Source organism: Ornithorhynchus anatinus, chromosome 4, assembly GCF_004115215.2.
Source record: "Ornithorhynchus anatinus isolate Pmale09 chromosome 4, mOrnAna1.pri.v4, whole genome shotgun sequence".
Lineage (NCBI taxonomy): Eukaryota > Metazoa > Chordata > Mammalia > Monotremata > Ornithorhynchidae > Ornithorhynchus > Ornithorhynchus anatinus.
Window position 1 is genome coordinate 41,678,479 of NC_041731.1, and position 22,996 is coordinate 41,701,474.

General features: G+C 44.3%; 1 protein-coding gene across 1 annotated transcript in view; it reads left to right on the top strand.

Moving 5' to 3' along the window:
- Window positions 1–357: 357 nt before the first annotated feature.
- The window catches only part of UBAC1 (UBA domain containing 1), a 34,073-nt gene continuing 11,434 nt past the window's right edge, over window positions 358–22,996 (top strand). The window contains exons 1-6 of the mRNA XM_029063965.1: window positions 358–525; window positions 16,553–16,673; window positions 18,174–18,247; window positions 19,465–19,572; window positions 21,522–21,624; window positions 22,128–22,236. Coding sequence (XP_028919798.1) covers window positions 373–525; window positions 16,553–16,673; window positions 18,174–18,247; window positions 19,465–19,572; window positions 21,522–21,624; window positions 22,128–22,236 — 668 coding nt within the window. The 5' untranslated portion in view covers window positions 358–372. The remainder of the gene's footprint in view (window positions 526–16,552; window positions 16,674–18,173; window positions 18,248–19,464; window positions 19,573–21,521; window positions 21,625–22,127; window positions 22,237–22,996) is intronic.

The following is a 22,996-nucleotide window of genomic DNA, read 5'->3' on the forward strand; positions in this document are numbered from 1 at the left end:
AAGAAAGAAAAAAATGGCATCATGGGCAGCACCAGGTAGAGCGGGAACTACAAGTCCAGAAGGCCCGGGGGGTGTCGTCACTTCCGGCGCTCTCGGCGGGGGCGGGCGTTTGGGTGGGCTCAGCCAATGACAGGAGGCGGCGGGCGTCCCCTCTCAGCGCCCGAGCGGAGCCGAGCGGAGCCGAGCGGGGCCGAGCGGAGCCGAGCGGGGCCGAGCGGGGCCGAGCGGGGCCGAGCGTGGGCGCGGCCCCGGCGGTGACCTTGCGGGCCGGGGGTTCCCCGCGGGCTGCCCGCCGGCCGGTCCTGGTGAGGCGCGGGGGGTCGGGCGGAGGGCGGCCCGGAGGCGGCGGCGGAGGCGGCGGCGGCGGCGGCCATGTACGTGCAGGAGGAGAAGATCTTCGGCGGCGGCGGCGGCGGCGGGAAGGTGCTGCGGCTGCACGTGTGCACCCTGGACGGGGCCGAGTGGCTGGAGGAGGTGTCGGACGACACCACCGTGGACAGGCTCAAGGAGCGCTGCCTCAAGCACGTAAGGACCCCACCCCGACCCCCTGCCTCCTGCCCTCCTTCCTGCACACCTTCACACCTGCCTCCTCCCTCCACTCCTTCCTTCACTCCGACTCTCTGCTAAACCCTCCTCGAAGCCCTGCCCCTCCACGAGGCCTTCCCAGACCTCCCCTCTGCTCTTCCCCCTTCCCCTCCCCACAGCACTGGTGTTTATTTCTATATATTATTTATTCTGAGTCTATCTTGCTGGTATCGATGCCCGTTTACTTGTTTTGTGGTCTGTCTTCCCCCCACCACCCTTTTAGATGGGAGCCCATCGTTGAGCAGGGATGGTCTCTTGGTCCCCACAGCACTGGTGTATATTTCTATATGTTATTATTATTCTGTTAAGGATGCTTATATATCTGGGAGTCTGTTTATCTTGATGGTATTGATGCCTGTCTACTTGTTTTGTTGTCTCTCCCCCCCCCCCCCTTTAGATGGGAGCCCGTTGTTGGGCAGGGATGGTCTCTTGGTTCACATAGCATATTTCTATATGTTATTATTCTGTTAAGGATGCTTATATATCTGCGAGTCTATCTTGATGCATGTCTACTTGTTTTGTTGTCTGTCTCCCCCCCCACCCCTTTAGATGGGAGCCCGTTGTTGGGCAGGGATGGTCTCTTGGTTCCCACAGCTCTGGTGTATATTTCTATATGTTATTTATTATTCTGTTAAGGATGCTTATATATCTGCGAGTCTATTTATCCTGATGGTATTGATGCCTGTCTACTTGTTTTGTTGTCTGTCTCCCTCCCTTTAGACTGGGAGCCCACCGTTGGGCAGGGATGGTCTCTGTTGCCGAATTGTATAGTCCAAGCGCTTAGTTCAGTGTTCTGCACCCAGTAGGCTCTCAGTAAATATGATGGAATGAATGAAAGCGCCCTTCACAGCTCACCTTCTCCAGGAGGCCTTCCCAGGCTGAGCCCTCCCTCTGCTCCTCCTCCTCTCCCCATTCCCCCTACTCCCTCCCTCTGCTCTACCCCCTTCCCCTCCCCACAGCGCTGGTGTATATTTCTGTATATTATTTATTATTCTATTAAGGATGCATATATATCTGTGAGTCTATCTTGATGGTATCGATGCCTGACTGCTTGTTTTGTTGTCTGTCTCCCCCCTTTTAGACTGGGAGCCTGTCGTTGGGCAGGATGGTCTATCTCTGTTGCCGATTTGAACAGTCCAAGTGCTTAGTACAATGCTCTGCACCCAGTAGGCGCTCAATAAACATAATGGAGTGAATGAAAGCACTCTTCAAAGCTCACCTCCTCCAGGAGGCCTTCCCAGACTGAGCCCTCCCTCTCCCTCTGCTCCTCCTCTCCTCCCCATTCCCCCCCTCCCACCTTCTACTGTACCCCTTTCCCCTCCCCACAGCACTGGTGTATATTTCTATATATTATTTATTACTCTTTATTAATGATGTGCGTATATCTATGATTCTATTTATCTTGATGGTACCGATGCCTGTCTACTTGTTTTATTGTCTGTCTCACCCCGTTTAGACCGTGAGCCCGTTGTTGGGCAGGGATCGTCTCTATCTGTTGCCGAATTGTACAGTTCAAGCGCTTAGTCCAGTGTTCTGCCCCAGTAAGCGCTCAGTAAATACGATGGAATGAATGAAAGCGCTCTTCAAAGCTCACCTCCTCCAGGAGGCCTTCCCAGACTGAGCCCTCTCTTTCCCTCTACCCCACCTCCCCTCCCCATTCCCCCCACTCCCTCCCTCTGCTCGACCCCTTTCCCCTCCCCACAGCACTTGTGTATATTTGTATATAGTATTTATTACTCTATTTTATTAACGATGTGTATATATCTATGATTCTATTTATTATTTATTTCCTGACTACTTGTTTTGCTGCCAGTCTCCCTCTTGTAGACTGTTGTTGGGCAGCGATTGTCTCTCTCTGTTGCCAAATTCTGCATTCCAAGCGCTTAGTACAGTGCTCTAGACCCAGTAAGCACTCAATAAATACGATGGAATGAATGAATGAAAGTCCAGTTTGGCAGCAGAGACAGTCCCTGCCCACATCGGGCTCACAGTCTAGAAGCGGGGAGCCAGACAGCAAAGCAAGTAAACAGGTATCAATAGCATCGTTATAAACAAATAGAATTATAGTTATATACACATCATTGATAAAATCAATAGAATAATAAATATATACATATATACACCAGTGCTGTGGGGCAGGGAGAGGGGGTAGAGTAGAGGGAGGGTGTTGGGGTGATGAGGAGAGGCAGGGGGCAGAGGAAAAGGAGGGGCTCAGTCTCCCAGCTCAGCCCCTCTGCTCTTTCCTCCCCCAAACTGACATCTTTTCCCCTTCCTCCCATCCCTGCTTCTATCGATCCATCAATCTGCTGCTTTTTCCTTTCTCCTTCTCCAGAACCCATTGCCCTCCCATTTTTCCTCCCCTTCCTTCACCCCCTCTTTTCCCTTCTGGTTATCCCTTCTTCCATCATTGTACTGTATTCTCCCAAGCGCTTAATAATAATAATAGTTAATAATAATGGTGGTATTGGTTAAGCGCTTACTGTGTGCCAGGCAATCTACTAAGCGCCAGGGTGGGTACAAGCAAATCAGGTTGGACCCGATCCCTGTGGTCCATGGGGCTGGTCGTCACGTGGGGCTCACAGTCTCAATCCCCCTTTTACAGATGAGGTAATTGAGGCACAGAGAAGTGAAGTGACTTAGCCAGGGTCACACAGCAGACAAGTGGCGGAGCCGGAATTACAGTGCTTTGCACAGAGTAAGCGCTCAGTGAATACCATTTGGATGAATGGGTCACTTCCCGGATTGCTTTTTTTCCTCTTATCCTGTTTTTGCCCTTCCTTTTGTTCTTTCTCTCCATCTTTTCTTTCTTCGATGCCCCCACTTCTCACCTCTGTATTAACTTCCATCTCCCCGCACCCACTAAGTGCTTAGTAAATACTGTTAATACTATTCCTGGACCATCTCGACCCCCCCCTTCCCCATTCTCCCAGCCAGTTCTTTGATAGGAGTTAGGAAAGGAGGAGGAAAATAGGAAGAGTCCCATCCTAATGAGGTTGGGGGAGTGAAGAGGCCGCTCAAAAGATAATATGATTTGAGGAGAATTGTAGCATAATTATGTGCACACGAGGAAGAGTTTTAAAATTATTATTATTATTATAAATTCAATAATACCACTAATAATACAGTTAGTTCAATAAGCCCACCCCAGTAGGCTAGTGATCAGTGAGGACTGAAAGGGTAAATAGGAGCAGCCTTGCAGACTTAGTCTCAGAGTTTCTCTTGGCTTTGATTGGGTTAATTATTGTGGTGTTTTTTTGTTGCCAAGGAAAGACAAGTTCAGTTCCTCTCCAAGTTGCAGCCACTCCTCCTCCTTCTCCTCCTCCTCCTCCTCCTCAGTAAGTGCCCCAATTCCTGGTACAAATTGAGGCAGCAAACGGAGGTGTTTAGGAAAAGGCAAGAGGTTTGGCCTTTAAGGCTTCCCTTTTGTCTGGAACTTCTCAGATGACTGCTTTTTTGTTGTTTGTTTTGGTTGTTTTGTTATTGTTGTCTACTTCTCAGCAGTGGAATGCATGTTGTATAATCTCTCCAGTGTTATGTAACATTGCAGAGTCCTAGGCCCAGCTCCCGGCATTTTCTCTCATTAATGTTTTTCTTCCGCTTTAAACGTCATATGATTAGTGAGGTCACTGTTAGAAGACCAAATTGAGGCATGGCTGATCAAGATGCATGTCTTTGTCAAAGAGACTGTAAAGTATCTTTAAAATTTACTAGTACGTTTTTGGTGCCTGAGTTATCTACGGTCAAGTGACTGGCTGGGGCTATTGTGTGTGGCAGGCTGGGGCTAATGTGTTTTCTTTTTACACTTGTTTTTTTTCCCCCCCTTTAAAGTTGTTTTCTTAATAAAATGACAGCAATGATATTTGGGATTTACAGCTAACAGGTTTTTTAAGGATCTCTAAAATATGGCTACATTATATTCCATTGATAGGCATTCAGGTAAATCATCATCCATTGTATTGAGCGCTTACTGTGTGCGGAGCACTGTACTAAGTGCTTGGGAGAGTCCAATACAACCGAGTTGGGAGACATGTTCCCTGCCCACAATGCGGTTATACATTCTAGAGTAAATGAAGAAGAGAAGCAGCGTGGGCTTGTGGGTAGAGCATGAGCCTGAAAGTCAGAAGGACATTGGGTTCTAATTCTGTTTCACCACTTGTCTACTGTGTGACCTTGGATGAGTCACTTAACCTCTCTGTGCTTCAGTTACCTCATCAGGAAAATAGGGATTAAGAGAAAGCCCTACTCGGGATGGGGACTGTGTCGAACCTGAATTACCTGTAGCTACCCCAGCGCTTAGTTCAGTTTCTGGCACAGAGAAAGCACTTGAAAAATACCAAAAAAAAAAAAATAGAATGAAACTATCCAGAAGGCCAGTAATGCCTTTGTTATGGGTCACAAAGGATGGACTGCAGCCTACTGTAGTCCCCCTCTCTAGTCTGTAAACTCATTATGGATAGGGAATTTGTCTGCTATTTCTGTTGTAGTGTACTCCCCCAAGGGCTTAGTTAGTAGAGTGCTTTGCACATAGTAAGCACTCAATAGAGAAGCTCAATAAATAGAAAAGCAGTGTGTTTTGGTGGAGAGAGCACAGGTCTGGGAGTAAGAGGACCTGGGTTCTAATCCCAGCTCTGCCACTTGTCTCCTGTGTGACTTTGGACCTGTCACTTAACTTGGACACAGGGGCTGTGTCCTAACCGATTATCTTGTTTCTATCCCAGAGCTTGGTACTGTGCTTGGCATATAGAAAGCACTTTTTTAAGAAAGCACCATTGATTAGTTGTGGCTTTTCTGAACATCTGGATGCCACGGAGAAAGACAACAGGTCCGGACTCATCTGGGTGCAGCTGCTCAGGTGAAGACAGTTTAGAACACACTAGCCTCTGCAAGCCACACCTCAAGCTCAGGTTCCGGAAATGAAATTATTTTGTTTTCTTGCAGATTCAAATATGATTCCAGGACTCTTGTAATTTTCCATAAGTTAGTTAATGCCAAGTTTGGGCCTCATCCTCTTTTCCCTAAATTTAATTTCTGTCCCATTGCAGTACATGATGGTGTTGAGGATTATACAGTTATATTTCTCAAATGGCCTCTTGCTGTATTAGGTTCACCTGAAATGAAGTGATGCTCTTGTGAACTCCAAAAAAACTTAGATTTCGAGAAATCTAGTTAGGAGCTCACCTATGTGAGTCATGCCTCAAGGGAGTTGCTACCTTGATTGGTGGTATTTAGTTTGACTCACTGCTTCGTGCAAACAATAAATTTGCATATACTTATGGACACTTGGTTAATTTATGGAGTGGGAACTAAAAGTTTTAAAAAAATTCTTGATTGGTCAAAGAAGTATGGAAGAAATAGAGAAAGAGGGAAGCAGCGTTGCCACTTGCCCGCATTGGGACCTTGAGCAAGTCACTTGACTTCTGTGCCTCTGTTTCCTTACCTATAAAATGGGGATTGGGAATCTTTTCTTCCCTTTAGACTTTGAGCCCTCTGGGTGATAGACACTGTCTGTTCTGATTGTATTGCACCTACGCCAGCATTTAGCTCAGTGCTTGAACCACAGTGACCACTAACTAAAATACCTGATTATGTACTAAAATATTGCAGTACTTTGGGATAGCTAAATTGAGATGTGATGGAAATCACTGTATTTGAGACACCTTTCTTAATTCTTCTAGCCAAAGAGAAATTGCCTGGTTTGTTTGTATTTTTGTAGATTGTCCTACTTTGACACAAGATTTCATTTTTCATTAGCTTCCCCGGAATGTGGGACAAGCCAGTCAAGGGCATTTTCACGTCAGACGGGACAGACATAAAATATTCCATTCCCCATGTCCTCTCCTATCCCACCCATTGAAACAGACTTCCAAGCTGCAGTCATAATATTCTGAAATTTTTCATAATGTCCCCCTGGAAACCGGTTACTGAATTTATTTGGCTGCAGAGCTGTACTACATAAGTGGGTGGGTTTCAGCTTTTGTGAACACATTTTCCAATTTATCCCTCCCCTTAATGCATGCCCCATTTGCCTCTGACCTTCTTCCCTGTACATTTTCATACCTCTACACCACATTCAAAGCTCTTATTTTTAAATTCCAAACTGAGGTGCCTTTAACTGCCCCATGTCTTTTGTCAAAAATCATTTCCCCAGTCAGAGTTGAACAGTACCATACTGAAAGAATGCCTTTCTTGTGACATTGTTTGAGCTGTTTCCCAGGCTTCCTAAAATCATATTTCCATGATACGTTTTCTGACACTGAAATATTTCTGTAATTTTGTGTTCAAAACTCTTGATATAAGTGAATAATTTTTAACAAATAAGTCCTGATTTTAATGATACATATGGGACTCCAAGAGTAGATTCTTATAACCTGAGGACCTTAGGAATCATACCTTTCCCCCAAAGCTTGTCAGTAGCCACATTTAATTGCCAGAACCAAACTGACATTATGGTTTCCAAGACTGGAATAAGTAATAAAATTTAGATGGAGGCACACACATCCACAAAATTGCTCTCAATAGCCTAGTAATCTGCAAGTCAATAGCGTCCAAATTGACACCAAGTTATAATAATCACACACATGCATTATGCGTTTTATATATATGTATATATATTATATGCAGTACATATTAACATAAAAGTTATTTTTAACGGCTGCATTTGGGACTTTGCCTTGATCTTTGATAGAATCTTAACCCCACACTCCTTGCCTGCAAAGTAAATTGTATAATGAAAATGAATCATATCTATGATTTCTCCCCAGTTCCCCCAGAGTAAATGTTTACAGAGGTCAATTTGAATTTTGGAAAATGAACTTTCAGGAAGTACATTTCTTTCATTTGTTATGAGTTTTGTTGAACAGAAATTCTGTGTTTCTCCTGTCAGTCTGTTTTGTGATTTTTTTTTTTGTTTCAGTTGTGTCATGTTCTCAATCTTCCAGTCTTGAGTCCTAACATTTTTAGTTCTGCTCATAATGAAGCATCTCCTTTCCCTTGATCATCAAATTAAAATGAGAGGAATTCCTCACTCACCAACCTTATTTTACTTGAAAGACAAATTCTCATCTCCCAAATGTCTGCAGTTTTTTTCTAGGTTACCAGAAATGTTACTGATGAAAGGTGGTTTGCATTAAAGGACAATTAGATGACGCTTCCCCATAGCGCTAATCCTCACTAGTCTGAAAGTCAGAGGTTGAATTGAGAAAAAAAAAATCTAAGAACATGGATGAATCAACATTATTCTACAGAGCCAGCTGGAAACGTTTTGTTTTTTTTAAACAGTGAAACTTCTTAGTATCAATCAATCGTATTTTATTGAATTCTTACTGTGTACAGCACGCTGTACCAAGCACTCGGGAGGATACAACATCAGAGTTGATAGACACAGTTCCTGCCCACAGCGAGCTTCTTAGTACCTTCTGGTTTGACCTTGTCCTTTTTTGCACAAGTCACACAAAGTTACCATTGCCCCAAATAGAGACTACTCTTGTTAGGCAGAATTAAGAAACCACTGCATCTTCAGGTTCTTCAATAAGGCTTTTCACCACCCAGTCTTTGGTCATCAACATGGGAATTTTCATATCTCTATTTCCATGTTTCTAAATAGTTTTGCTTGCGAAGATTAGATTGTCGAGTTTTTTTTTTTTTAGCCCAGTGTCAGCTCTGATGTTTTCACAACTTTATCTATCTTCCCATGTTTTCATTAGCTTTATGATCACATTTGTTCACATTTGTATTTTACGGTTCAATTGTTTCGGGCCTAAAAATGCAGTAATTATTGATCGTATTTTGCAAGCGTGTCCTAGAATCCAACACGTAGTTGCCAGCCTTTACTCAACCCAGTAAAATCTGTAGGTAAGAATTGTTAGGAAAGAGAAAGGGCTGGGACGGCTGGCTAGTTGTCCTGTTTTATACCAGTCAGTCTAGTTTTCAGCTCACCTGTCCCCTGCGCTGTGTGGGTTTGGAGCCAGATGTCGTTCCATCCACTATTTTCATTTTCAGCCCCGAGCCTCTCGCCGCCACAGTCGCTGCCACCAAATTCCATGGCTCCCAACGTGGCACCCGCATTCACGCCGGCCCGGTAAAGGAACACAGTGACTTTGGAGCAAGCATAGGGGAGAGCAAGGTAGCCTGGAGAAATGCCTGTAAGCTCAGGTGAATTCGGCCAGTATCAGGCAGACCTGTACAAAAATGGTGCTTGACCCCAGTTACATGTGGGCATCACATGCATCTTTGGATCTAAGTTTGTTTTTTAATAATAATAACGTTGGTATTTAAGCACTTACTATGTGCAGAGCACTGTTCTAAGCGCTGGGGTAGATAAAGGGTAATCAGGTTGTCCCCCGTGAGGCTCAAAGTCTTAATCCCCATTTTACAGATGAGGTAACTGAGGCCCAGAGAAGTGAAGTGACTTGCCCACAGTCACACAGCTGACAAGTGGCAGAGCCAGGATTCGAACCCATGACCTCTGACTCCCAAGCCCCTGCTCTTTCCACTGAGCCAGGCTGCTCTTACTGTCACCCTCGTTAGGGAGTGCAGTCACTTGGAAGACGTGGAACATCTCATTTTAGAACTACTCATATTTGCAATTCATTTTTTTATTTAAGAAAAATAAAGCACTCAGATTTAGATCTTAATGTGTAAATGCCCCATCTACTGACCGTTGGCAGTGGGGAAGAGGGAGTCGAAGCAGAAGGAGAGAACCAACGAGGCAGAGGCGGAGTCCGCAGGCAAGAGGCTCGGTTATTAATAATGTTGATATTAAGCGCTTACTATGTGCAGAGCACAGTTCTAAGCGCTGGGGTAGATACAGGGTAGTCAAGTTGTCCCACATGAGGCTTACAGTCCCCATTTTACAGATGAGGGAACTGAGGCACAGAGAAGTTAAGTGACTTGCCCAGAGTCACACAGCTGACAAGCAGCGGAGCTGGGATTCGATCCCATGACCTCTGACTCCCAAGCCTGTGCTCTCTCCACTGAGCCACGCTGCTCTCTCCCTGACTTCCTGCCAAGTTAGGGAAGTCTCTCTTTTCCCTTCTGCCCTGCTCCTAGGCTGGGCCGTTCCCAGCTGCTCTCTCTGAAATTTCCCAGAATGGCCCTCTGCTGGTGTTTACACTTCTCCAAAGGTGGGTAGCTGTCTACGGGAGTTTCCACCTCAGTCCTGGTATTCTAATCTGATGCCGCACCTTTTTGGAGATTGCCCCCCACCCATGAGTAATTGGTACATGTTGAGGAGTCAGAAGCTCTGACACTTGCACGGGAGTTGCTGCTCACCTTCATCCTCACTAAAACCCAGAGCATGCCTCCACACAGGACCTTAACTGGAGATTAAAGAATAATCAAAAATAATACTTGCATTTGTTAAAGTGCTTATTTTGCACCAGGCAGTGTAATAATGTTGGTATTTGTTAAGCGCTTACTATGTGCAGAGCACTGTTTTAAGTGCTGGGGTAGATACAGGGTAATCAGGTTGCCCCACATGAGGCTCACAGTTAATCCCCATTTTACAGTTGAGGTCACTGAGGCCCAGAGAAGTGAAGTGACTTGCCCACAGTCATCCAGCTGACAACTAAGACACACGCTCATCAGTTTAGACACAGTCCACGTCCCACTTGGGGCTCACAGTGTTAATCCTCAGAGGCCAAAAGAAATGAAGTGACTTGCCCAAGGTCACACAGACAAGTGGCGGAGAACCCAGATCCTTCCAACTCCCAGGCCCGTGCTCTATCCACTGGGCCATACTGCTTTAGCTAAAACCAGCACGATTCACATCCACATGAAGGGTGGATCCTTTCAATCCTTACTACCTAGAAGCAGGAGGGGCATTTTCTCTTGTTCCACTATAAGATAGGTTTGTGTCTTTTACCCCCTTGATCCCTTTAATATTTCTTTAAACCAGGCATCGATAAAGTGCTATCACCTAGAAGACTTTCCTTTTTATTTCAGTGGGGGTGGGATATGGTATTTGAAAAGCGCTTACTATGTGCCAGGCACTCTTCTAAGCGCTTTGTTTTTTGAGAGAGCGTAACTGCAGCAAGGTCTTGCTCAAGGTTGCCCCGGTGCAGGATTATAGTTTATCTAAGTGAGCTTTCTGCTTATCAGTGCCTTAGCAGGGTCACAGAGTCACAAATTTTCCTTTTGCCTCTTTTCTAAAATTGCAGCCTTTATAATTTTCCCCCTTAAATTAGAAGATAAAATATGCTGACTTCAATATTATTCTTGGAAGCTATCGCTGTAGGTCAGTGAACCACCTTTGTGTGAAGATGAGTCAGTGTGAACTGGATGTGTTTTATGTCGCAATGCAGTGCTAACGCTAATGCCCGGGTAGCGTGAAATTGTATATCCCTTGGAAATTTAGGCAAATGTACAGGAGTATTTATAGATTCAGGTATATTTTGTGGGGCTTGTGCTTTTCTTGCCAAAGTTCCAAACTGCAGTTTAGCTCTTTCATCTCAAAATTTACGGTCCAATTTTAAATCTTAAAATGGCTTAAAAGTGGTTTTCTGCTGTGTTTTTGGAGCAAATTCGAACAGACTTCAAGAATTTCTGTTGGCATTCACTGTAGAGTTTTTCAAGGAAGGTGTAATTTAAGAACTATGAAAGTTTTTCGGAATTACTGGAACCAAATTAGTGTTGGAAAATTGTAGGAGCAAGGCAGATGCTACATGTATAAAGAGGACTCAAGGCTAGCAGCGCTATAGGGAACAAAGCAACGTGTGTAAAATTACATCTTTGGTAAAACAGTCAAATATTCCAAATATTGGGAATGACTGACTGTTTTGCTTGTTCTGCAACTAACCCTCTGGATGGTCGTTAGCAAGTACCATAGCTACTTTCTCCTTTAGTTCCTTGCTTGCGAGGTTTAATGACTCACCTTGAAATCAAAGCGGGTATTTGCACATATTAATTTGTGGAAATGTTATTATTGTGTACGAAAAGATCAAAAGATCAAAATTGCCATTTGTGTCAAGGACAAAAACCTGGCAGGGGCAAAAAAAAAGCAGCATTATACGCTTTCTTTTTTTTTTTCCATCCCTTTGAAGTTTTGTGTGCTCTAAGTGGGCAGAGCCTTTTTCTCCATGGGCCTTGTAACTTGAAGATAAAGTTATTATCTCCAAGCCAGCCTTTTTTGTTCTCTCTCACTACCACATCTGCATTCATGAGCCTCTAAAGCCCCAAAATTGAAATGGCAAGACTAAAAGGAAAAGAATTATTCAGATTCCATTTATTTTATTGTCTCTGCAAGCAATTATATTAAGGAAATTTGCCCATCAATAGAAAAGCTGTCTTGCAACTAGAGGTTAAACTTTGAACATTTGAAAATTATATTGTTCTAAAATAGGTGTCGGGAACCTGTGACACGCAAGCCAGATATGGCTCTTCTTGGAATCAACTGTAACTTTCAAGCATAGAAGCCCTTTGGCCCACTTGCTCTCCGAGGTCCGGGACATTGGCTTTACGGCCCTATGGCCAACAGCTCCGCAGGAAGCTGGGCAGGAACCAGGTGGCCCATCCCTTTGATTTGGAAAGGGTCTGAGAGATGATGATGATAGTGGTGTTCGTTAGGTGCTTCCTATGTATCGATTACCATAATTATGGTGGTATTACATGCGTACTATATGTCAGGCACTGTACTTGCTGCTGAGGTAGATCCAAGATAATCGGGTTGGACACAGTCCCTGTCCCACATGGGGCTCCCAGTCTTAATCCCCATTTTACAGATGAGGAAACAGGCACAGAGAAGTGAAGTGATTTGCCCACGGGCACACAGTAGGCTAGTGGCAGAGCTGGGTATAGAGCCTCGGGTCTCTGACTCCCAGGCCCACACTTTTTACATTAGAACCAAGATGGCAGCTCCACTCCTAACCAGACGAGTGGGTGAGCGGGAGCTGCTCTCGTCCCCACCTCCGCACAGTAGCTGCCCATCGCCGCAAGCGGCGGCGGTGGCATCGAGCTGGGCCACCAAAGTCAGGCGGTCAATGAAACCGCTCGCTCCCCATGTCCGCCAGGCTCCGGAGCGGCTCCACAGCAAGCCCTGATGGCAGCAGGGGAGTGCCAGAGCTGGGGTCAGGAGTGAGTTGAACCACCCAGCTGGGCACCTCAGCACTTCTCACAGGGCCTTAGCGTGCACTGTGTGTGGGAATGGCCAAGTTAAAGCATAGAGAAGGAGTACAAAAGGACCTGACTTTTCATTCTCTATATTTTCTTTCCCTCTTCTTCTCCCTCTCCCACACACATACACAGACCCACCCCCACATACACTGTCCCCATCATTAACACATACACGGACCCACCCCCACATACACTGTCCCCATCATTATTAACACATACACAGACCCACCCCCACATACACTGTCCCCATCATTATTACCTGGGTGGGACATATCTGGGTGGGACATTTCCAAATCCCTCAACCCCTTCCTTGCCCGGCTTCTCCTGCTGGCACTAATAAGGGAGAGAATTTCCTCCAAACCAGTTCTGCAGGCTAGGCCGGACTAGGACTAAGGACAAGAGTAGGGCCAAGGACCGGTTGAAAAGCTGCCTTCCCTTCTCCCACAGAGCATCCAGGATGGATGGAGACTCCCTTTCCATCTGGGTGACATGAGAGACAGAAACTCCCACCCTGGGTGGCTCAGTGGAAAGTTAGGTCTGGGCCCAGGAAGCCCTCCTGGCCTCTCAAGGCAGGAGGCTGGGGCCGAGGCTTTCTGGAGGTTGGTGCCCACCGGCCCTTGCCTGGCAGAAGGCCCAAGGCAGACCCAAGCAGGCCCAAGCCTGTTGCTGACAATCTCTGGCGCACTGCCTGTAGCTGACTGTCTTCCCCACCCTGCCTTCCCCTAAACAGTGACAGCTTTTACTGTGAGACAGCCATGAGCAGCATGGTATAGTGGATAGAGTACGGGGCCAGGAGTCAAGAGGTCTGTGAGTTCTAATTCCACCACTTGTCTCCTGGGTGGTCTTGGGCTTCAGTTACCTCATCTGTAAAATGAAGTTTAAGACTGTGAGCTCCCTGCGGGACAGGGACCGTGTCCAATCCGATTAGCTTATACAGCGCATAGTTCAGTGCCTGGCACGGAGTAAGTGCTTAACAAATACACAATTGTTATTATTATAACGTCAACACATGGCACTGAGCATCGCGATCTAATGAAATCACTGATCATTTGGGGTGCCGTAACTAGTGTGTGTCTTTGTGCGCCCACTGCCAAAAGATTTTGTTACGTTTAGCTTGTCTACACGATGTACTGCCTATCTCTGATCCAACCACACACTCCTCTAACCTGTAAGCTCCTTGTGAGCGGGAAACACGTCTACCTACTCCATTGTATTGTACTCTCCCAGGCACTTAATACAGTGCTCTGCACACAGTCAGCACTCAATAAATACTCTTGATTGATTGATTGAGTCTCTATTAAGTAGTCTTAAAAAGAATGCTTCCTTGTTAAGACCGTAATCATAGTTCAAATTATCCATTTCACCCCCACCATTCTCCTTTGCAATCCACAGTTAGGGCCAACTGTAGCACCATTTTAGTTTAACAGTTCTAGATACACTCAGCTTTTCCAAAATATGTGTTTTCACCCCATGTTCTGGAAAAATAATAATAATGGTATTTGTTAAGCGCTTACTATGTGCAGAGCAGTGTTCTAAGCACTGGGGTAGACACAGGGGAATCAGGTTGTCCCACGTGGGGCTCACAGTCTTAATCCCCATTTTACAGATGAGGTAACTGAGGCGCAGAGAAGTTAAGTGACTTGCCCACAGTCACACAGCTGACAGGTGGCAGAGCCTGGATTCGAACCCATGACCTCTGACTCCAAAGCCTGTGCTCTTTCCACTGAGCCACGCTGCTTCTCAGCATATGACAGCAAAATATGGCAGCAGAATTAGGGAATGCTCTTCAGGCAACACATATCTGCCTGGATACAACTTGATGCAGTGTTGGCAGAAACAGTTTTGCATATGAGTGAGGTGTCAGGCATAATGTGGAAAACTACAACCTGAGGTTTCCTCATTGTGGGGTCCTGCGACGATGTAATAGTTGCATTAGAGGAGAACTGGGCATCTTTTTATCATCCCGAGGTAACTGTCATTCTGAACTTTGGAAGACATTCCTGAATCGTCTGTTATTTTTTTTTTTAAGTAATATTCTTTTTACTATGCATCAGAGATTCATGGGGGTTAATGGTACTTAGGGATGTTGAGTGGTTTAGAGAGTGAAGTTTTAGGCCAGAAGTCAGTAGACCTCAGCCCTGGGCCCGTCTTCCCTCCCTCCCCTTCCTCCTCCCCCTTGCTCCCTAGGCCCCCCAAAAGGCTAAGTCATGTGTCGTTATTAGCTAAATGCTTATTTGGGGCAAAAACTATTGGATAAAATGCACGGGGATATTCAATCACAGTCCCTGACTGCCAGGGAAGCTTGGATGGTGTTCTAGCCGAGCCTGTTTCCCGATTCCTAAAATGGGGATACCTCACCACTTCACTGGGAAGATGTAAAGAGAAATGAGGTATTATATTTCAAAGGAATTTGAGGCCTTAGGAAGAACTCTTCAAAGCTAAGTTCTAAGTAATAAGAATGGCCTTGAACCCTTTCTTCCTTGGATAGGAACAGGTCTGGACCATGGAGATCTCCCCTCCGGATGTGCCCTCCCTGCAGGCTGACATTGGGCACTTTCTGCCACTTTGGGGTCAAAGGCACGGTGGCTGCTTCACGTTAATGCCAAGGCTTCCACCTGCACAGCAGCTGCCAGGATGCCTCCCTGGGCATCCCTAGTAACACGGCCCTGAACCCTCCGGTGCTTGGGGTACCTAAGGTTCCCTGGGCCTGTCGAGAAGACCGCTCAGGTGCAAGGGCCCCTCAGTGATCTAAACCAGACACCTCTGTTAGGAGCCTCTAGCCTGTAAGCTCGCTGTGGGCAGGGAAATTGTCAGTTTATTGTTATAGCATACTCTCCCAAGCCGTAGCACAGCGCAGTGTTCAATCAACACGCTCGATAAATGCGATTGACTATATTGCGGGAGAACCTGCAAACCCAATTAGGCCCCTTCAGCATTCGGGAGCCTCAGAGGCACCCCAAAGATTGTGGGGCTGGAGAATTAGGCCACTGCATGCGTTCGCCCCTGAGTTGGCTGCATTATGCGGGAGAGCAGAGTAGTGCCAGTCCTACTGGTGGCTATTTGGAGTCAGCCTGCCAAAAGCAGAAGATCCAGAAGTGGCATAGGGCGCTCCCTCCTCCACACAGCTCCTGGTAGAGGATGGCAGCACCCCCGAGAGCCACGTAAGAAGATAATCACCTCAACTAATCTATATTAACCTCATAAGATGGGCTGCATGTTTCATTCATGCAGTCGTATTTACTGAGCACTTACTGTGTGCAGAGGACTGTACTAAGGGCTTGGGAAAGTGCATCAGAACAATAAACAGTCAACCCAGCACTCTGGAATTTCATGGTGACTCCCAATTTCAACAGGAGGTAGGAGGTAGATAAAATGTTGGTTATTTCTTTATAGGATGGCTTTGAAATCAACCTGTGAATTTTCTATAGAATTGGACTGTTCTAGTGTATGTTCTTTCAAATTGCTTTTTAAGGTTTACCTCTGCATTTGAGGAGGCATTTTGGTTCAAAGATAGTAGCGTGGTTGCTTTCGTCTTGAACTTTTTGAATATTTTTTTTTTAAATTTGGGTAGTGATTTAGCTAACTTGAAGGAGCCAAGATATTACCTTTTTGACCATGAATTCAACAGTCTTTGTTCTCAGGGGAACATCATTCTACATCCAGGAAGATCAGCTAAGCAGAAACAAAAATCACTTGGCGTAGTGCTGGTTAAAGCTCAAAAGAACTTTAATTTCTTAACTGTCGGCAGCCCAGGATAAATTGCAAATATTGGCATCCTCAGAAGCAGCAAAATTTCTGGTAGTACGTGCTTTGGGCAATACCTTTCATATCTTATGTTCCCTTTTATCTTTTTCTCTAGTGCTTGCATGGGAGTTTAGAAGATCCCAAAAGTATAACCCATCATAAATTGATCCACGCAACTTCTGAGAGAGTGCTGTCGGATACAAAAACAGTCTTAGAAGAGAACATTCAAGATAACGGTGAGCATCTTAAGGAGCATCCCTCCTGTACCAACTTGCCCCAACACATCTAACTCCCTTCATTTCCTAGGGGCATGCTCCGCTCTGTAATCTTCAGGAACTCAAGTCAAGGTATTGGATCTCTGATTGGATAAAAAGCATAAAATCCATCTCCAAAGAACAATCATTCCCTTCCCCTGCTCTTTCCTCCCTAGTTAATCAATGAATGGTATTTATTGACTGCTTACTGTGTGTGCACAGCACTGTATTAAGCGCTTGGAAAGCAGAGTATAGCAATAAAGAGGGACAATCCCTGCTGCCCAGTGGGCTCACAATCTAGAGGAGGGGAGACAGACGTCAATACAAGTAAACAGGCATCAATATAGATAAATCGAATTATAGATCTGTACATATATGCATAAGTGCTGTGGTGTGGGGAGGGGGGGAAGAGCAGAGGGAGCGAGTCGTGGTGACAAGGAAGGGAGGGGGAGCTGAGGAAAAGTGGGGCTTTGTCTGGGAAGGCCTCTTGGAGGAGGTACCACCTACCAGTCTTAGGTAAATTCCAAGGATCTATAGCCAGGAAAAGTTTTCCATGTCACAATATTTTCACCAACCTGACCAAGATCACAGTGTACCTGCTCCTCAAGACCTTCAGAAACTTGAAAGGATAATGCTTTACATGTCTTTTAACTGATTCTTTCAAGCCTTGGGGTCAGTATGCCTGTGTGCTAGTTTTCACATCTAACACATACTCCCAATTAGCGCTCAATAAATACCACTGACTGAGACAGTCGATTGTATTTATTGAGTGTTTATTGTGTGCAGAGAGCACTGTACTTAGGCACTTGGGAAAGTACAGTGTAATAGAGTTGGTAGGCATAATCCTTGCACAGAAGGGGCTTATAGTCTTGGGGGGAGGTAGATATTAAAGTAGATTGGGGATAGGGTAAATAGTATAAGAACAGTTACATTTAAGTATTGTGGGACTGAAGTGAATCTCAAAGGGCTTAAGTGTAAATGAACATGAATAACATCCAAGTTTTTATGTAAATATTATTGACAACAGTAATGATAATACTTATATTTGTTAAGCACTTATTTTGCCAGGCACTGTACTAAGTGCTGGGGTAGATACAAGCTAATCAGGGTTGACACAGTCCATGTCCCACATGGGGCTCACAGTCTTAATCCCCATTTTACAGATGAGGAAACTGAGGCACAGAGAAGTTAATTGATTTGCCCAAGGTCACACAGCAGACGTGGTGGAACCGAACTTGTTGTAAGATGGAGCACTGTACTCAATGGTATTTACTGAGCTTCTGCTGGGTGAAAACCACTTTTCTAATTGCTTGGGCGATAATGGATTTAGAGTCATGGAATCGTAGCTTAGGGAACTAAAGGAATCATTCAGGCCAACCTTCTGCCTCAGGTAGGGATGGAACTCGTTATAACATATTTCATGAAGATAAACCTTTTTATTATTTTAGTTTTTTCATAGTGTCAAAATTCTTTTTTTTCCAGATGTCTTACTATTAGTAAAAAAGCGAGCCCCCCCTACTCCTCCTAAAATGGCTGACGTCTCTGCTGAGGAAAAAGTAAGTTCCAAAAATAGGGCTTAGAGGCTATTCACCTCTGATTTTTTTTTTTTTTGTGGGTGTATTATACTAGCCTTTCACATTACTACAAAACAAAATGGGAATCTGTTTTTGGGAATAATTTACTAGCTTGGTTTCTTCCCAGACTACCCAATTTGAATTAGGCAGCATTGAATAGTTTTTGTAAAAGGTAACCATCTTTCGTGGTACCTATCTTTGAAAGAAAGCATGTTAGCTTGTTTTTTTAGGGTGATACTATATGCTTCCTTGTTCAGAAAATTTAGTTTCATCGTCTCTCAAGGTCCATACTGGAAGGCTGCATAATGAACTAGGAAAGCGATCACTCAAGAGAAGGGGAAAACCAGACTATTTTAAGACAGATACAGTGAATGAGTTATTTGAAGGCGGCATCAAGCTGCATTTCCAGCTGCAGTGGGGCCAGGTTGTGCAGGGAGGGCTTGACTTCTATCTTTAGCCACATCTGGCCTCCAGCCTTTATACACACCCCCTCAGAGTTAATGCCTCCCATCAGATCTCCACAGCACAGACTGGAGTCTCTCTCTCCTATCTCTAAAGGAGCCAGGACAATTCTGAGAAATTGTGGAAGAAATACATTCTGTATTTAATAAAAGCAAGCGAAAACCACCTACGGACAGCTTCACAAATGGCATTTTGTTTTGTCCCTTTCTGTTTAAGGGTGAAGTTTTATACAGATCTAAAGGCTCCTTGTCTAATATACCCCAGGATAATTTTCTGTCTGAATCTCTTTTTATGTCTCCAGTTTTGTCTTCCCTCTGGTTATTGCTTTCTGTTTTTAGTTTCTATGCTTAATTTATTAGCACTCAGGACTTCTCTGTTTGATCTTTAAACCTTATCAGAAAATGGTAGCTCTTTTCTATGTTTAGTATTTTATGAAAAAAAGGAAAAATTTTGGAGACCTTTCACAAAGCCTTTTGAGTTAATTGGGAATTTATTCAAATGGAAACGTCTACAAACATTACCCCAGCTGGTTCCATTCTACAAATTCAGTTCTGTCTCTGATTAGAGCTTTAAAGGTGGTGTTGCATTAACAACCCTATGAATTTGAGCTAATAATGAGATGAACAACCTGTTCTCCTGGTAGAGTCCGTTAGGTTGTTTATTTTAGATTTACAGAACACCTTTCCCTTTACTGCTCTCCCACACGTTACCGATTTTCCGCATTTTATTTTGCCTAGAAAAAGCAGGAACAGAAGGCTCCAGATAAAGATGCTATTCTCAAAGCTACAGCAAATCTTCCGTCTCACGGTGTGGATCGGACCGTTACCCAACACAACATGAGAGATGTAAGCATTTAACTTCTGTGTGACAGTATACCACTTTCTGGTCCTTATGTTGTGGAAAACCTCCATTCTTAGATTTCACAGTGGATTAGGGGTGAAGTTTTGTTCAAACCCATTAAAGGATGTTGCTTTGGGGTATCTAAAGAAAGCTCCATCTGAGAAAATTTGGGCTCCGAAGGAATTTTTTTTCACCAAGTTCTGAGTTGTTTGGTAGCAGAGGCTTCAGGTGAACATGAGGATATATCACCCAATCAGGGGATATCAGGAGTGCCAGTGCCCATTTTGAGTGTGGGTTGATCTTGAGGTAGGGCTCCAAGAGAGAGCAGACTGGGGAAAAAGTGAAAGGCAGGTCACATTTAGGCCTGAGGAGTTGGGCCGGCAGAAGCACACCTGGAACTAAAGAAGCATGAAGACATATGCCAGTGGTGCTGGGAAGTGGGGGCGCTTAGAACAGTGCTTGGCACATAGTAAGCGCTTAACAAATACCATCATTATTATCATCTCCACCCATAGTCAGGGAAGTGGACTCTTTGATTAGATCGTGAGCCCCGTCAGGGACGGGGACCAGGTTGAATTTCCCCCTGGTATTTTCTCCCAGGGCTTATTTTGGTGCTTTGCACATAGTAAGTGCATAATAAATACTTTTACTACTATTACTATAGACACAGAGGGAAAAGAGGGAAACCCAGACACACAAGACCAGGGGGGTTATTCACCAGGAACAGTCAGGTGGGGAGCCTGTTGCTAGCTCAACAGCGGGGTCCAGAACATTCTTGCCCTGTTTGAGCCTGGGGCTTAGCGTCGGCCATGGCCAGAAGCCCTGTGGCAGCTCTAAATTCCAGCTGACGCTCCTTTCTTTCAAAGAAGGGTTGGACAGGAAGCCTAAAATGCTGTGGGGCAAACTGCTAGCTTCACCCACCTCCTTTTCTTGCCTCCCCTCTGAAGCGGGTACCCCTGCATGTCATTAATCCGGTGTTCTCCTCTAGACTATAAGCTCATTGTGGGCAGGGAATGTGCCTGTTATATTGTTCTATTGTACTTTCCCAAGTGCTTAGTATAGTGTTCTGCATACATTAAGTGCTCAATAAATACTATTGACTCAATAAATACCATTAAAGGACACGGTGATAGTCATGGCTAGTGTGTACAGTGATAGTAGGAGTCAGATTTTAAGGACATATGGAGTGAAGACCTCGGCTCTGATCCTTCAGAGCCATTAAGGAAAGCAGCTCCTCTGGAAAAGGATTAAAAATGCGATTAGAACATCATAACTGCCTTGATGGTCAAATAGAATATGTGTGATATCTCAGTCCTGTACATCGCAATGAATTCGCATGACCCACGACCACCTGATACTCCAATAATATTTCCGGCAGTTATTTCCCCCGGATGAATAAAATCCAATTGCTATATTGAGAATATAGATGCAAGCTAAATTTAGACAAGCCATTCCAATAAGAATAATATTAGGTATCTGTACATTGTGTTTGCACCATCAGATTAAGGAAAAATTGTTTTCTCTGGTTGAATGAAGCGAAAGAAGGGATGTTGGGCATTCTTTACAACCAGCTAGTTTAATTTTTTGGTCATTAAATGCAACAGAGGGTATTTCAAATTTATGCTTTCAGTATGACTGTTCTCCAAAAGGACCTACAGGTCTTTAGGGAAGCCAGATTGTAACCCTGTCACATTTTTATTGAGCCTAACAACGTCTTTTTAGTGTTGCTCTAGAGCTGTTTTCCACATGTGTTATCTATTGATTGAGTTCTATGGAGTTTTCAAGAATATATGGGGCAATATGTTTTTCGTTATTTGTACATGTTAGAATGAAATAAAGAGCCTCTTCAGACTTCTTGAGGGCCACCACAAGAGTAAGATAATGGATTCCCTTTTTTTTTCAATCTCGTTAAATTCCTTTCGATATATTTGACATGATCTCTTTTTTATTCCAGTTTCAGACAGAGCTCCGGAAGATCTTAGTGTCGCTTATAGAAGTGGCCCAGAAATTATTGGCACTGAACCCAGATGCAGTTGAGTTATTTAAGAAGGCAAATGGTATGATTATCCCCCAAATTTGTTTACTTTATGGTCCCACAACTCAACCAAATGGATTGCATATTCCTGAAAAAGCAGACATGCAGCTATTCTATAGCATCGTTTGCTTTTTAATTAGTTATTTGTAATCTAGCAGGCTGAACGTCAAGTTGGCCAAGTTGAGTGTTGGGATTTTCAAACATTCGCCACATAGCAATAGAAGCAGCATTTAATGAGCAGTCACTCATTGTGGTACATTTAGGAAGTACAGAATAACAGTGACATGTTCCCTGCCGCCAAGGAGCTTCCATTCTCATGCCATATAGTGGTACACTTTTCTTTTTATCTTTTTGCAGTTTTTTTATTTTTTATTACTATGAAGTAGACAAGAATTACCATCTCTTGGGTTTTCTGAAGCTTAGACTATTTGCTGATAAGGTTATTATTATAAAAGGATAATTCATGATTGGGGGGTTAGCACTTGGTGTCACCCAGAGTCAAATGTTTTTCTCATTTGTGTGCAGCAATGTTGGATGAGGATGAGGAAGAGAGAGTGGATGAAGCTGCTTTGCGCCAACTTACAGAAATGGGTTTTCCTGAAAGCAGAGCTATGAAAGCACTTCGACTGAACCAGTACGTACACATAACACCAGATTCCTTAATGGTTTAGAGGTGATTTTTGCTTTCTTGCTGGTGTCATCAGTGACATACCCACTTTGACAAGTTATAAAATAATGTCCTGGAAATGACTGTTCCCATTTTCGTGCAGATGGATTTTATGCCAGAGACCCTGACTCGTAACAGCGAATTTATGGTTAATTGACATCATGAAAATAATGCACAATAATTTTGTAAGATATAACTTTTAACTCCTGGTAATGATGCTGATACATCAATCAGTCAGTGGAATTTATTGAGCGCTTACTGTGTGCCAATCACTGTACTAGGGGGTTTGGGAGAGTGCAGTACAGTATAGTTGGTAGGCATATTCCCTGCCCACAAGGGGTTTACAGTCTAGAGGGGCAGACAGAAATTGAAATAACTTAGATATAGAGGAAATGGGAGATTATAGGGATGTGTAGATAAGTGCTGGGGGTGAGGTGAATATCAAGAGCTCAGGCTGGGTACAGATCCAACTGCATAGGGGAAAGCGAATAGGGAAGATGAGGCCCTATCCAGTAAATGATAGGTGTTTGCTAAGACTGTTTCTTGTGCAGTTACAAGGCTATTGTATGGGGAGTAAATCCTTCCCAAAATGATTTTAATTTAGAAAAGCATGCTGAAGTGTAATTTGGTCAGCAATGACCAATTCCCCATACCACACCAGTGCATAGCATTATTTCTGCCATCTGGGAAAGATCTGGGCAAAGTGGAACCTGGATCTGTTGAAGTT